The 16,884-nt window shown below is 42.8% G+C and overlaps 2 protein-coding genes across 10 annotated transcripts in view; both read right to left on the reverse strand.

Annotated features, from left to right (window-relative positions):
* KDM4C (lysine demethylase 4C) overlaps positions 1-16,884 on the reverse strand; it is a 420,634-nt gene that overhangs the window by 332,116 nt on the left and 71,634 nt on the right. The window lies entirely within an intron of this gene.
* Positions 12,060-16,084, reverse strand: LOC129524584 (actin-like). Its single transcript, XM_055350591.2, has one exon. The coding sequence runs from the start codon at positions 14,134-14,136 to the stop codon at positions 13,237-13,239; it is 900 nt and encodes a 299-aa protein (XP_055206566.2). The 5' UTR covers positions 14,137-16,084; the 3' UTR covers positions 12,060-13,236.

Here is a 16,884-nt window from a genome sequence, read left to right on the forward strand (position 1 = left end):
CTGCTGGAATAATGTACTTTTATAACAGTATAACAATATGGATGGTGATGGCAGAGCGAGGGAAGGTTAGAGTCACTACTGTAAGAGTTAAGGTGATAGGAAAAGATTCTGGTTTGATTAGAACTTAACAATCTTTTTTTTTTTCCCCCCGAGACAGAGTCTCACTCTGTCGCCCAGGCTGGAGTGCAGTGGTGCAATCTCAGCTCACCGCAACCTCTACCTCCCAGGTTCAAGCAATTCTTATGCCTCAGCCTCCCACACAGCTGGACCTACAGGTGTAGGCCACTGCACCCAGCTAATGTTTCGTATTTTGAGTAGAGACAGGAGTTTCGCCATGTTGCCTAGGCTCGTCTCGAACTCCTGGCCTCAAGTGACCTGCCCACCTCGGCCTCCCAAAGTGCTGAGATTACAAGCGTGAGCCACCACACCCAGCCAATCACTCATAAATTCACTACAGTTCACAACTGCTTAGAAATTTTTACAAACTATGCATTTTTACCATATATTTTTAACAAATTCTAAATATCAGAGACTAGGCACGTTCCTGTGTAATCATGGGGAAACTGAAATGCCTTTAAAGCCATTCCAACCTTTTCGTGCTAATGCACTATTAGAGAAGCGCATTGGCCAGGTGCAGTGGCTCACGCCTGTAATCCCAGCACTTTGGGAGGCTGAGGAAAGCAGATCACTTGAGCCCTGGAGCTCAAGACCAGCCTGGGAAACATGGCAAGACCCCATGTCTATTTTAAAAATAAAAAATTGAGGGTATTAAATTCATCTATGTCAACCAAAACTGTCCTCTCCAATAACTATACCAATGGCTTCACATACAACCACTTCTAACATTTCCTGAACACACTAAAAGCTTTCAGAGTTGTTCTGTTTTCATTTTGGTCTTTAAATGATTTTCTAATCAGTGTGTTAATCTTACTGTCTAAAGCTTTGGGGTTAAAAAACTATTGATGAAGCAGCTAATGAAACTCTGACTCAGGTAACATAACTGAACATGCCAAAGGACATAATTTAATTCCCAAATTCTCTTAAGTAGCCACTCTATCTACAACTTAGGCCGCACGCTGAGAAGCTTGTTATTTGGAAACTGGTCAAAGTATCTGTTTACAGAAGATCCGGCCGGGCGCGGAGATTCACGCCTGTAATCCCAGCACTTTGGGAGGCCGAGGCGGGTGGATCACGAGGTCAGGAGATCGAGACCATCCTGGCTAACACGGTGAAACCCTGTCTCTACTAAAAATACAAAAAATTAGCCAGGCCTGGTGGCGGGCGTCTGTAGTCCCAGCCACTCGGGAGGCTGAGGCAGGAGAACGGCCCCGGGAGGCGGAGTTTGCAGTGAGCCGAGATCGTGCCACTGCACTCCAGCCTGGGCGACAGAGCAAGACTGTCTCAAAAAAAAAAAAAAAAAAAAAGAGAAGATCCTAGGTTCCAACTTTTCAGACCTCATAGAAGTTCAATCACATTACGTAAAATATTTTATCTCATTCTATTTATAGTGATGCAATCTCTTAACTCTAGTCCAATCAGACTTCAGTCCAATCACTCTAATAATAGAGTCCTATTTAAAAGTCATTAGTGAAGCAATGAATCTGAAGTAATAAATGAGCACCATATTATAGGAACCATTTTTAAACTGAATGAGCGTGCAAATTTAGACACAAACTATTTCTCTAAAATTCCTACATATGGAGACATCTAAGTTTTATTTCTGACTGACACTATCTTTTAAAAATAACCAAGGTTGAATCCCTTGACATCCTAGACCCATGGTATAAAGGGAAGAGGGTAGAGATCAAATAGTGCTAGACAAAAAGACCTAGATTATAACCCCAGCTCTGCAGGTCACTGAGGGGAAAATCACGGAGCTTTTCTGAGCATCAAGTCTTTCTTCATGGAAACACAAGGGTTCTTGTACCCTCCTAGAGTTGCTCGGAGCACTAAATAAGCTAATGAAAATAAACTTTTATAAAATAAAATTTAATTATTAGAACTGATATAATAAATATCACCACTATTCTCTAGCAAATCTTACTGGAAAGCCTCCCAAAAAATAAGTCAAGCATGTGAGAAGTGATTATTTAATAAAATGTGTTTAAATTCACTACTGAATTTCTCCCCGTTAATGGGCAAATAACATATTTGCAGCAGTTTCTTCTCAGCAAGGCAAGGTTGCTAAAAAGTAATTTATTTGGCTAAAATAAAAAGCCATATAATTTCAATTAAGCAGTTGTGCAAATATTAAGAATAACCAATAGAGGGAGATAAATCTTATTGTTTCAAAATTCTTTTTCCAATTTTTGTTCTCTACTATTAAACTAGCTATCTGACTCCAAAAACAGGCTCCCCAAAGGCTCTTCTGAACAGTACCAGGTCTGTCTCATATACTTAGACCAAAAATGCACCTAGTTATCATTAAAGTGAAGTGTTATACAATATACTACCTCATTACACTATACACACTTGTATCTTACATTTATTCTAAACAATCCTATAAAATAGGTAATGTTATTCCCAAATGAACAAATGAAAAAATTAACACTCCTAGCTAGAAGTAGGTGGTAATGATTAACCTAAATCTGACTCCTGGACCTTCCCTTTTAAAGGTTTATGCTTCTAGTCCTGATCCTTTCAAAATACAACATATCATCCTCTTCTCTCAGCATCACTGTCAAAAAAGATCTGAGGTTCAGGAGCAGCAAACACGTGAAGCTGCTGCATTCTTCCCACCAGAGGCAGTGCCACTCTACACAAATACCAGCAAGGCTTACACTGCAGACTGCTTCACTTGAGAGCAGGTGACAGGAATGATTTAGTGTAAAAGCAGTCTCCAAACCCCAGCTACACACAAGCCCCACAATGACAAGTTAGAATCTGCCGAACTGTTCAAAACTTAATTCCATCAGGTTTCAGCAGAAAGGCTGCACACCAGCCCAAGTTCAGAGACAAAAGTCTCCTCCTGGATTCTGTCTCCCTCGAACAAAACTCTCCCACACATGTTCAGCAGGCACATGAGCAATATTCATAACTCACCTGACTTCCAATGGACTAACTGGAGTCCTAAGCCTGGGAGTCTACGTGCCCCGGCCCCTTTCTCCTTTCATGCCAATTACCCAGTTGGAGCCTGTCCTGCCCCATTCCTTTACGTATCCTGCATCTGTTTTCTGAAACAACTCACAATTGGACCACGATTTTTGCACACAGGTGTAACTGAGGACTTTATTAGGGATATTCCCTTTCAATCACTGATAGTATCTTCCTCCTATCAGGAATCAGACAGCAGTTTAAAAGCACTCGTAGGCCAGGCACAGTGGCTCATGCCTGTAATCCCAACACTTTCAGAGGCCAAGGAAGGAGAATCACTTGAGGCCAGGAGTTCAAGATCACCCTGGGCAACATAGTGAGACCCCGTCTCTACAAAAAATTTTAAAATTAGCCAGGTATGGTGCCTCGCGCCTGTAATCCCTGCTACATGGAAGGCTGAGATGGGAGGATCAATTGAGCCCAGAAGGTCAAGGCCAGAGTGAGCCAGTGATTGCGCCACTGCACTCCTGCCTGCGTGACAGAGCAAGACCCTGTCTCAATCAGTCAATCAATCAATGCATTCCTAAATCTTCAATGTCTCAACTAGGCCATCCTGGACTCTCTCCACAGTAACTGCACTCAGTCTCTGCAAAACTGAAGGGAACAACACAGCAACATGCCATGTTAGAAACCTTGAGAAATAATGAGCCATTTCCACCTACACAAAGCAATAATGTGAAAATCATAGTAGCTCAATTTTTCCCAAAATATTTCCAATGCAACATTAGAAATATGGGTCCTAGGCTGGGCACAGTGGCTCACGCCTGTAATCCCAGCACTTTGGGAGGCCGAGGCAGGCAGATCACCTGAGGTCAGGAGTTCAAGACCAGCCTGACCAACATGGTGAAACCCCATCTCTACTAAAAATACAAAAATTAGCTGGGTGTGGTGGTACACACCTGTAATCCCAGCTATTCAGGAGGCTGAGGTAGGAGAATCACTTGAACCCGGGAGGCGGAGGTTGTGGTGAGCAGAGATCATGCCACTGCACTTCAGCCTGGGCAACAAAGCGAGACTCCATCTCAAAAAAAAAGAAATATCAGTCCTATCAGATGCGAAGGTCAAAAAACTTTGTCCTCTTTAACTCTAGCTCTTAAGACAGTCACAGTGCTGACAGGCACCCCCAAAAGCACTCATAAGGAACCCTGTGTAACTTCGTTTAACTCTGCATTTCCCAAAAATCATTTGACCACGGAAGCTTGTTTGCATAACACATTTACATCACGTAAAACAGTGCTGTGTGGGACAACATATTAAAGGAAGCATTATGATAGGCGGTTCCCTAAACACTGTAGTGCAAATGTAAGTCAGTAAAACAAAAAATTACTGTGACCACATCAGAGATGCATTTCAGAACCCGGGGTGTGTGAAGGGTTGGCTGGAGAATGGCCACATTTATTGTCAAAATACACATATTTAATTTGATTATGTCACCTAAAAATAAAAATAGTGTAAATTAGAAAAACTTAAAACAAAAGATATTTGTAAATGAAGATAGTCCAAAGGATTAAAACTAGGAGAAGACTCAATCCAACGTTATAAAACTATAAAATGTACTGAAAAACAGAGAAAAAGCTTTTTTAAAAGTACGTAAAAATGATGGTTTATGCCTGTAATACCAGCACTTTAGGAGGCTGAGGCAGGAGGAACACTTGAGCCCAAGAGTTTGAGATGATCCTGGGCAATAAAGACAGAGACCTCATCTCTACCAAAAATTTTAAAAAATAGCCGGGTATGGTGACACATGCCACAGGTCCCAGCTACTCAGGAAGCGGCTAAGGAGGGAGTTGAAGCTGCAGTGAGTCATGATTGTGCCGCTGCACTCCAGCCTAGGCAACAGAGTGAGATGTCTCAAAAAGAAAAAGATGGCATGTCCATCAAATATTACAAAAAAGATTTTTTTTAGACAAAAAATAGATTATTAGTAAACTTTTGAAAACCGTGTCACTGCTGCACTCACCCAGCAAACAGTAAAATGGAATGAAGAATTTCAATCTGAAAGAGTAACCCAGTATCAGAATAGCACCATGCTGCACTGGAATCAAAAGTTCTCCAACCAAATGCTGGCTCCACCACTCACCAATTATAGGATCTGATGGTTTCTCAATGGCCTTTCACGGCAGAGCTATGCCCAGGGTTCAATGCTGCAAACTGCGCCACAAGAAGACTGTGGCTACCTTGAAAGGACCACAGGAAAAGTCCAGTCTTTCACTGAAACTGTTTTCAAGAAAATACATTATTCCTAGCAGAAGTGGAGAAAGGCCTAAGGCTTCCCAATACTACATAAATCCACACATGCCTACCTTATAGGACAGTTGTAAAGAAAGGATTACAAAACATAAGTGAAAATATTTTGAAAAATTGCTTAAATTTTTCATTTTCAAAGATGGGGAGAGGGTTCAGACCACAGCTTTTTAGAGGGGCACCTCGATGGATTCACAGCCCATTCCACTTCAAAGAGGGCTGTCAGCATCCTGTTCCAAAGAGCATGGCAGGAGGCCGGGCACAGTGGCTCATGCCTGCAATCCCAGCACTTTGGGAGGCAGAGATGGGCGATCACCTGAGGTCAGGAGTTCGAGGCCAGCCTGGCCAATATGGTGAAACCCCATCTCTATAAAAATATAAAAATTAGCCAGGCATGGTGGCACATGCCTATAATCCCAGCTACTCGGGAGGCTGAGGCACAAGGATCACTTGAACCCTGGCGGCGGAAGTTACAGTAAGCCAAGACTGCACCACTATACTCCAGCCCAGGCGACAGAGCGAGATCTGTCTCAGAAAAAAGAAAACAAAAAACAAACAGTACAAGAGCACAGCAGGAAGTGGAGAGCTGAGTAATAAAGCAGGACTTACAAACTCAGGTGCCCAAAGAGCCAGGCAGGTAACAGCAATTAGTGAAGGCAGCCAGGTATATGTCAAAAAAGGTGGGTATGGGGGGGTGATGTGTATTTGGAGACAACCTACTATCCTGTCTAAAGGAGACAGCCATTACTCAGTCACTGGGAATGCTGCCAGATTTTCTGATTTTTTTTAAGCCCCAAATCCCAATTTTATGTGACATTAACCAACTTTTAAAAACATGTGGATCAGGCCTGGTGCAGGAGCTCACGTCTGTAATCCCAGCACTTTGGGAGCCCGAGGCAGACAGATCACTTGGGGTCAGTTCTAGACTACCCTGGTCAACACGGTGAAACTCCATCTCTACTAAAAATACAAAAAAAAAATTAGCCAGGCGTGGTGGTGTGGGCCTGTAATCCCAGCTACTCAAGAGACTGAGACAAGAGAATCACTTGAACCCAGGAGGCGGAGGTTGCAGTGAGCCAAGATCGCATGCCACTGCATTCCAGCCTAGGTGACAGAGCAAGACTCCGTCTCAAAAAAAAAAGAAATGTGGATAAAAAATAAATCTGTCGCCAAATCTGCAAAAAATGTAGCAGGCATTAAAGAGTCCATACTTATTACAGTAATTTTAAAAGAATAAAGGAAGGAGGAGTTTTGGAGACAGGCTGTAAATATGAAGTTAGTGGTTGTGAGCTTACTGCTTTCAAATGAATCATATATTTGTCCAACACTAAATAGCTCTATCAGTTACTCCATAAATGTGTCCAGTAACTGGAGTGAGACTATACAAGTGGCAGGAACCTAACATGAATCCACTCTATGAACATGTTTTATCTCTCTGTTCCATGATCAATATGCAAATGGCCAAAGAAAAACAAAGTAAAATGGCAAAACACAAAGTCTGAGCAATTAAGAAAACTGATAACCAGCTCCAGGATAACTAGGATCTAGCACAGCCCTGAACAAAACTGTGTAACTTCTTAAGAGAAGTCTCTGTGAGGCAGCAGAATGGCAGGGAGGGTCTGCTAGAACTTAGCCATTTGCCAGGCACAGGTGATGATTCTGTGAACTGCACCAAAGACGGCCTGATCATGCATTCTGCTTTGTCCACCAAGTGGAATAGCTATAGTCGCTTGCCCACAAACCTGAGAAACTGCTACAATATCAACACAGAGACTGTGGAAGAAGTCCTGGATGATTACTGAAACATTTCCAACTGAACACACAAAACGTGAAGACTTTCTTCACTCTGGCATATTTTAGGGGCTGCTTTCTCATTTGTTGTACACAAAAGCAGAGTTTGCTACAGAAAAATTGATAAACTGACACACACGATTATTACTAATCATATTTTTATGGTACTTTCCATACAATAGAAGAGGAAAAGTCTATATGAACCTTGTTCCCCAAAATTAGGTTAAAACCACTAACCTGTCACTCTCTCGCTAAGTCTTTCCATATCTTCACAGTTATCACTCTATATTCCATCCTCAACAACATCCTTCCCATTTCCTGCTGTCACCCTCAGCACCTTCAATATTATCCTCATGTGACTGATTTCCAAACAAAGCTATGAGCCCCCATCTTTCTCCTGAGTTTCAGTGCCACAGAGCCAACTCCAAACTGGGCCAATAATGACCAACAAGAATTTTTGAAATTCAAGAATTCACATGGGCAACTACCACTTCATTAGAAAATCCAATTATTAAAAAAAGAAGATCTGCCACCTAGATTCTGTAAGAATCTGAGAAAATACTGAAAGAACCTGTTAAAGATTCTCAAGTTTCCAGGTCTACCCCGTAACTTAACGAAGTCATCAAAAAGAATATACAGATGGGCAGGACTACAGTCTTTCTTCCACCACAAAAATGCCATCACCAAGTTACATTTAGATGTGCTCTTGGTCTTTCCAAGGGCTGACATAGCTAGCACCCATTTAAATTGCCTCTCTCAAAGCTTGCTAACTGTAGAGCTGGGGACATGTCTTCTACCTAACAACATGGCATGCACCACCATCTCACATAGAATTGGAAAGAAACAAGAGGTGGGATAACCCCCATGCTAGGAAAACAAAAGCAAAACATCATTTCATTTTACAGATGAAAGGAAGGTGCCCAGTGAGTAACTTACAGGACTCCTTGTTTGAAAATTAGAACAGAGGGCTGGATGCGGTGGCTCATGCCTGTAATCCCAATGCTTTGGGAGGCCAAAGTGGGGGCGGATCACAAGGTCAGAAGTTTGAGACCAGCCTGGCCAATATGGTGAAACCCCATCTCTACTAAAAATACAAAAATTAGCCAGGCGTGGTGGCAGACGCCTGTAGTCCCAGCTACTCGGGAGGCTGAGGCAGGAGAATCACTGGAACCTGGGAGGCAGAGATTACAGTGAGCCAAGATCCCGCCACTGCACTCCAGCCTGGGCGACAGAGCGAGACTCCATCTCAAAAAAAAAAGAAAAAAGAACGAAAAAGAGAAAATTAGAACAAAGGCCAGGTGCAGTGGCTCGTGCCTGTAATCCTAGCATTTCAGAAGGCCAAGGCAGGCAGATAGCTTGAGCCCAGGAGTTCAAGACTAGCCAGGACAACATAGCAAAACCCCATTTCTATAAAATACACAATAATCAGCTGGGCATGGTGGCACGCGCCTGTAGCCCTAGCTACTCAGGAGGCTGAGGTAGCAAGAGCACCTTAGCCTGGGAGGTCAAGGCCGCAGTGAGCCATGATTGTGGCACTGCACTCCAGCCTGGGTGACAGAGTGAGACCTGTCTCCAAAAAAAAAGAGGAAATTATAACAGAACAGTTAGTCTCCTCAACAGCAAATGTATCATCTGTCCAGTACATCATAGCTCTTTGTAAACAATCCCTTTATAAATACTGGAATTGGTCTCATTTTTATATTTCAGCATTGTGACATGGTGTTTCTCATTAACCCATTACTGTGAAGCTTTTTATTTTTTTGAGATGGAGTCTCACTCTGTCACCCAGGCTGGAGTGCAGTGACGCGATCTCTGCTCACTGCAACCTCCACCTCCCAGGTTCAAGCGATTCTCCTGACCTCAGTCTCCTGAGTAGCTGGGATTACAAGCACATGCCACCACACCCAGCTAATTTTTATTTGTTTTAGTAGAGACAGGGTTTCACCATGTTGGCCAGGCTGGTCTCCTGACCTCAAGTGATCCTCCTGCCTCGGCCTCCGAAAGTGCTGAGATTATAGGCACGAGCCACCATGCCCAGCCACATGTCTTAATTTTTAAGTGTAAAAACACTTTAAAATTTTAAGTAAAAAACACTTATTTTTAAGCATTTTAAAAAGACAAATTTGGCCAGGCGTGGTGGCTCACACCTGTAATCCCAGCATTTTGGGAGGCCGAGGCGGGAGGATTGCTTGAGCCTGAGACTTTAAAACCAGCCTGGGTAACACAGTGGGACCCTATCTCTACCAGAAAAAAAAAAAAAAAAAAAAACTGACCAGGTGTGGTGGCAAGCGCCTGTAGTCCCAGCTAGTAGGAAAGTTGAGGTGGGGGAATGGTTTGAGCCCAGGAGGTCACGGCTGCAGGGAGCAATGATGGCGCTACTGCACTCTAGCCTGGGTAACCGAGTGAGACCCTGTGTCAAAGGGAAAACAACAGACAAATTTATGCCTTTCCTCATTTGACTTGTATCATCCCGTTTTAGGACTCTTATCCAAGCCCACATTAGAAGACTCTGTCTTTAAAGAAAAGACCATCCACCAAACTCCACTACTGTGCTGGCAACTTAAAGCTAGGCTAATGTAAAATACTGCCACAAATTCATACAGCTGGAACAAGCCCTTGAAGTTTCAAAGGTAACACGCATGGAGAAAAAATAACATAAAATTTGGTCAGTTCTTTAAAGATTTCAAAATTCAATCCATTTCACACCATAATGTATAGTCTTTTCTCCATAAAAGAAAATAGTGCCTTCTAATAACTAAATTGAAAGTTCTGGTCTACACTTTAAAATAGACTGAGGATTTCCCTGGATCTTTACACAATGAGATTAGATCCATATGGAGTACATTTTGCTTATAGTTAATCATAATGTTTGACATGATAGCTTTTTTGCTGCTTCTTTCTAAAAATGTATTCCTTAAATCTTTATTTTAAAACAAAACTATTTTCCCTTTTGCATTTTTATACACCAAATACCTACGATTTTACAGCACTGCTTTCTGTTTTAGAATTCTCAACAACAACCATCATATAGCAAGTTTTGAAAGAAACAAAATAATTCTGCAGTGAAAGTGCCACATAAAAAGATAAAGGCAAATATGAGTACAAAAAGGACAGAGAAAAAAGGGGGGAAATGTCCAGTCAAATAAAAGACTGCAGTGAGCTTGAGACTCCCACCTTGAGTCTAGACTACTTATAGTGTGAAGTTAATGGAGTTTCCTGGTTCCAGGCAGAAATAACTCCAATCCTCTTGGAAGAAAAGAATCATACATTTAGATCCAGAATTATTCCACAAATTAACATCAAGTGTACGCATACAAGCAAAGATCACTGTGCATACCGGGAAGAAAGCCAACGCTGCAGAGAGATAGCGGAAATAACGAACGAATTGTTCAGACCAACCCCTCAAGCAGGACCACTAATATTGAGTTGTCTTATTCTGTCGTCAAGGAATAAGAAATGTTTAAAGAAATAAAAGATGGAATTGCTAAGACAAGCAAAGAAAAATAAAATATTTGGAATGTCCAGTCCAACCTGAAGGAGAGGTGAAGTCCTAGAAAAGAAATATATCATTATTAAACTAAAAACTCAGTGAAAGAGTTAAATAAGAGAAACAGTTAACCAGTATTAACAAGCAAAAAAAGTAGTTAACCAGAATATAATATTTAGGACATTAACATAGTACAGTACAGAAATACAATGAGATTGAAAGTCTGAAAGGTAAGTTAAGCAATACTGAGGATAGAATATGCAACATTCTAAGACAGAATCTGATCAGTCCAGGAACAATGAGAAATACAAAAAAACTAAATAAAATAGTAAAAATCTATTAAAATTAAAATTAAGACATTTGTTCATTAAAAGACATTGTAAATAAGACAAACAAAATAGTGAAAAGAATATCCACAACTGGAGCAAATAATTCAACAAATGTAACTGGGATAGTTTTGGTATCCAGAATAAAGAATTCCAAATAAAGAAAAAGCCAAAAGATCTAATAGAAAAATAGAGGACAGTTCATAAAGACAGGAATATGAACGGCCGATAAAGACATGAAAAGATATTCTAAGCCATTTTTAATCAGAGAGGTGCAAATTCACATAACATATTTTACAGGCACAAGAATGACATCAAGTAGTAAGATATTAAGCGTGAAGACTGGATCAGCATGAAGAAGCTTTTAAAGCTGATGGAAATGTTCTGCGACTAGACGTGATGGCTGCGCGAAAATCACTGAACTATACACTTAAAATGGGTGAATTTTGTATTGTATAAATTATAGCTCAATAAAGCTGTCTTAATAATGATTATAAGCTGGGCAGAGTAGCACACGCCTGTAATCGTAATACTTTGGAAGGCTGAGGCAGGCGATCATTTGAGTCCAGGAGTTTGAGATAAGCCTGGGCACCATGGCGAAACCCCATCTCGACAAAAAATACAAAAATTAGTCGAGTATGATGGTGCAAGCTTGTGGTCCCTGCTACTCAGGAGGCTGAGGTGGGAGGATCACTTGAGCCCAAGAGTCTGAGGTTACAGTCAGCCAAGATCACACCACTGCACTCCAGCCTGGTTGACAGGGCAAGACCCTGTCTTAAAAAAACAAAAATGATATAGAGTGCTAAAGGAATATAAAGTGATACAAACTCTTAGAAAAGCAACTCAACAGTATCTGGTAAAGTTAAATACTCTATGAGCCAGCATTTCCATTCCTACGTAAATACCTTTGAGAAACTTTTACACATGTACATCAGGTACCATGTATGGGATGTGTTCACAGCAGCAATATTTATTTTTAAAAAAAAAGAAAGAAAGAAAATGTTCACTGGCAGCAAAATAAAAAAAAGTTGTAAATTCACAAAGTAGAATATTATACAGCAAAGAAAATGAATGAACATTACAATAGCTTACAAAATAATATGGATCAACTGGGAAATACTGTTGGGTGAAAAATATCAAAGACCCAGAAAACTACATAAAGTGATACTATTTTTAATAAGGTCAAAAATAAGCCAAACTAAACATATTGTGTTAAAATATGTGCATGCATGAGAAAACTATTTTTTACAAGGCAAGACATCAAACACAAAATTCAGGCCACCCCAGAGTGATGGGGGTGGCATAGCAGGAAAGGACTACAAAAGAGTGGTTGGTCCCTGAGCAGTGCTGTTAATGTTGTAGTTGTTGACTGCATGGTGAGTTTGGAATATTCAAAATCATTATGCTTTAAAACTTAACTATATTGTACATATATAATCAAATATTAAGATTTCAACAAGCTGATTTATTTATATTTTTGAGACAGAGTCTTGCTCTGTCCCTCAGGCTGGAGTGCAATGGCACGATCTTGGCACACCGCAACCTCCGCCTCCCATTTTTTTGTAGAGATGAGCTTTCACCGTGTTGGCCAGGCTGGTCTCGAACTCCTGACCTCAGGTGATCCGCCCGCCTCAGCCTCCCAAAGTGCTGGGATTACAGGAGTGAGCCACCGCACCCAGTGATTTTTTTTTTTAAGTTGTGCACTTTTATTCAACTGGTCTCAAGTCAGTGTACAGGTAAGCCCTGGCTGCCTGTACCCACTCCCAGGGAGACCAAAAGCCTTCATACATCTCAAGCTGGGGGACAAAAGAGGGGGGCCGCGAAGGCTGATCATTCAAAATAAAACAAACTTAAAAAGTATTAAGGCAAAAATTTAAAAAAATTTGCATTACCTAATTTACAAGAAACCTCCCCTATGTGGACTCGGAGGAGGACTAGGCCATTCTCCTTAGACACAAGTCGGGTGGCTTTTAGGAGGGCAAACAACTTCCTGTAACAATGCATCTCCTGTAACAATGCATTCCTGTAACAATGCATTTAATAGTCATTTGGAATGACTATTAAAAAAAAGAACAAAGTACAAACAAGAAATAGAGTCCTCAGCCACATTGCAGAAATTTGGGGGATGTTCACTCCAACCGACTGCTGTCACCTTCACCGTTCCAGTTTTTAAATCCTGAGTCAAGCCAAAACAAAAACAAAAACAAAAACAAAACAAAACAAAAAATAAAGCCATGCCAATCTCATCTTGTTTTCTGCACAAGTCAGGTTTTGTCAAGAAAGGGTGTAACACAACTAAGTCACAGTCCACCTAGAAGCATTTGAAGGACGGATGATGGAGCCGGACTCATCATACTCCTGCTTGCTGATCCACATCTGCTGGAAGGTGGACAGCAAGGCCAGGATGGAGCCGCCAATCCACACAGAGTGCTTGAGCTCAGGAGGAGCAATGATCTTGATCTTCATCGTGCTGGGCGCCAGGGCGGTGATCTCCTTCTGCATCCTGTTGGCAACGCTAGGGTACATGGTGGTATCGCCAGACAGCAACGTGTTGGCGTAAAGGTCTTTGTGGATGTCCACATCACACTTCATAATGGAGTTCAAGGTAGTTTCATGGATGCCATAGGATTCCATGCCCAGGAAGGAAAGCTGGAAGAGTGCCTCAGGGCAGCAGAACTGCTCGTTGCCGATAGTGATGACCTGGCCATCAGGCAGCTCACAGCTCTTCTCCAGGTAGGAGCTGGAAGCCGCCATGGCCATCTCCTGCTCGAAGGCCAGAGCAACATAGCACAGCTTCTCCTTGATGTCACGCACGATATCCCACTCAGCCGTGGTGGTGAAGCTGTAGCCGCGCTCGGTAAGGATCTTCATGAGGTAGTCAGTCAGGTCCCGGCCAGCCAGGTCCAGACGCAGGATGGTGTGGGGGAGGGCATATCCCTCGTAGATAGGCACACTGTGGGTGACCCCGTCACCGGAATCCATCACGATACCAGTGGTACAGCCAGAGAAGTACAGGGACAGCACGGGCTGGATGGCCATGTACATGGCTGGGGTGCTGAAGGTCTCAAACATGATCTGGGTCATCTTCTCGCGGCTGGCCTTGGGGTTCAGGGGGGCCTCGGTCAGCAGCATGGGATGCTCCTCGGGAATGACACGCAGCTCCCTGTAGAAGGTGTGGTGCCAGATCTTCTCCATGTTGTCCCAGCTGGTAACGATGCCATGCTCGATGGGGCACTTCAGGGTCAGGATGCCTCTCTTGCTCTAGGCCTCATCACCCACATGGGAGTCCTTCTGACCCATGCCCACCATCATGCCCTGATGCTTGGGGTGCCACACGATGAAGGGGAAGACGGCCCGGGGGTCATCGTCACCTGCGAAGCCAGCCTTCCACATGCCGGAGCCGTTGTCGACGACAGGCGTAGCAGTATCATCATCTATGGTGAGCTGGTAGCGGGTGTGGACAGGCAGCAGAGCAGCGAGGGCCAGGGTCTGTGCTCAAGGGGCGGACGTGGTCTCGGCCAACAAGATGATTTTTAAAATCATGACAAAGAGACTATCGGCCAGATGGGGTGGCTCATGCTGTAATCTCAGCACTTTGGGAGGCCAAGGCGAGCAGATTGCTTGAGCTCAGGAGTTCCAAGATCAGCCTGGGCAACATGGCAAAACCCTGCCTCTACTAAAAATACAATTACCTGGGCATGGTGGCGCACGCCTGTAGTCCCAGCTTTTTGGGAGACTGGGGCACCAGAACTGCTTGAACCCAGAAGACGGAGGTTGCAGTGAGCCAAGATTGCATCACTGCACCCCAGCCTAGGTGACAGAGCAAGACTGTCTTTAAAAAAAAAAAAAAAAAAAAGACTATCTCTTGAGTCATATCCCATGAGGCCACTTCTGTCCTGGCACCACACACGGCAGGATCTTACTGACAAGAAGACAGTGGTATATTTCTCAAAAACGACAGAGGCATTTTCTTAAGCAGTGACTCCTAAACAAACATTCTTCATGGCTCTGACAGATGTCAAAAAGTATAAATCACTGGGCTGCGGATTGGACAAACTTAAAATGGCAACCACAGAACAGAACTCTTCACAATTCTCTTGGTCAGAATCAGCTAGTGAATAACTATCTCGTTAAGGCCTGGAGACTTCTGTCTTGCTTTGCTTTAGTACTGCCACCTGCAGCAGCTAACACTGATTCAGTACATAACAGGGAGCAGGCCCTGTACAAGGTGTTTTATTTATGTTACCTCATTTTGTCCTGCCAGCTAAACACTACCATCAACTATTATCAACACTGTTTTATAAATGAGGGGACTGTAGGAAAGACAGATAACCTGCCAAGACCTCACAGTTCATAATCACAGGGCCGGGGTTCAAGGGTGAGAATGAAAATTCTAACCCATGCTGGCTCTATTGTTTCTGAAGCCACGTGGCCAAACGATAAACCAGTAAGTCAACTCTGACTACACACTTTTTATATAATCAGGGAGGGAGAAACTTCCCTCTATCTCCCAATATCTAGGAAAGTCAGTACTTTGGTAACTACATTTTCTATTTTTTTAAAAGACTCCCTGTCAAGAAGATGTTTTAAAAAATACTGGCATAGAGGAAGTGCAGGATATACTCACAGATATGCATTCTGTTTTTTAAAAAAACATAGGCTAAATAGAAATATTAATTTTATTTTACATATCTACAGATGGCTCTTGTAGAAAATCCTAAAGGGGCCCAAACCATATGAAGCCCCCCTTTAAAGGAGACCAATTATCTCAACATTTACTAAAACAGTCATATCCCATGCTCAGAACCATCAAGGTACCTTTCTTTACATATGAAAAATTTAAAACACAATAATCTATACTACTTTACGACCAGGCACAGTGGCTCACACCTATAATGCTAGCACTTTGGGAGGCCAAGGCAAGCAGATCACCTAAGGTCAGGAGTTCAAGACCAGCCTGGCCAACATGGTGAAACCCCGTCTCTACTAAAAAAAAAATACAAAAATTAGCCAGGCAAGGTGGTGGGTGCCTATAATCCCAGCTACTACAGAGTCTGAGGCAGGAGAATCCCTTGAACTCAGGAGGCAGAGGTTGCAGTGAGCTGAGATTGCGCCATTGCACTCTAGCTTGGGCGACAAGAGCAAAACTCCATCTCCGTAAAAAAAAAAAAAAAAAAAAAAAAAAAAGGCCGGGCACAGTGGCTCATGCCTGTAATCACAGCACTTTGGGAGGCCGAGGCGGGTGGATTACGTGGTCAGGAGATCAAGACCATCCTGGCTAACATGGTGAAACCCCATCTCTACTAAAAATACAAAAAATTAGCTGGGCGTGGTGGCGGGCACCTGTAGTCCCAGCTACTCGGGAGGCTGAGGCAGGAGAATGGCGTGAACCCAGGAGGCGGAGGTTGCAGTGAGCTGAGATTGCACCACTGCACTCCAGCCTGGGTGACAGAGCAAGACTCCACCTCAAAAAAAAAAAGAAAAAAAAGAAAAAGAATAATCTATACTACTTTATTCATATTTTCTAGACTATTAAGCCCCTTGACAAATTCAACTTTTTTTTTTTTTTGAGACGGAGTCTCACTCTGTCGCCCAGGCTGGAGTGCAGTGGCGCAATCTCAGCTCACTGCAAGCTCCGCCTCCCGGGTTCACACCATTCTCCTGCCTCAACCTCCCGAGTAGCTGGGACTACAGGCTCCCACCACCACGCCCGGCTAATTTTTTGTATTTTTTTAGGAGAGACGGGGTTTCACCGTGTTAGCCAGGATGCTCTTGATCTCCTGACCTTGTGATCCACCCGCCTCAGACTCCCAAAGTGCTGGGATTACAGGCATGAGCCACCGCACCCAGCCGACAAATTCAACTCTTTAAAACTGTATATAATACAGTATAACACAGCATCTCGAAGTCATCATGTCTTATAATAAGCTTTTATGGCAGAGA

This window comes from Gorilla gorilla, chromosome 13 (genome assembly GCF_029281585.2).
Source record: "Gorilla gorilla gorilla isolate KB3781 chromosome 13, NHGRI_mGorGor1-v2.1_pri, whole genome shotgun sequence".
In the NCBI taxonomy this organism is placed as follows: Eukaryota; Metazoa; Chordata; class Mammalia; order Primates; family Hominidae; genus Gorilla; species Gorilla gorilla.

What these genes read in the sequence shown, in the direction of transcription:
- LOC129524584 (XM_055350591.2), bottom strand. Translation starts at nt 14,136, where the DNA reads ATGGAGAAGATCTGGCACCACACCTTCTACAGGGAGCTGCGTGTCATT.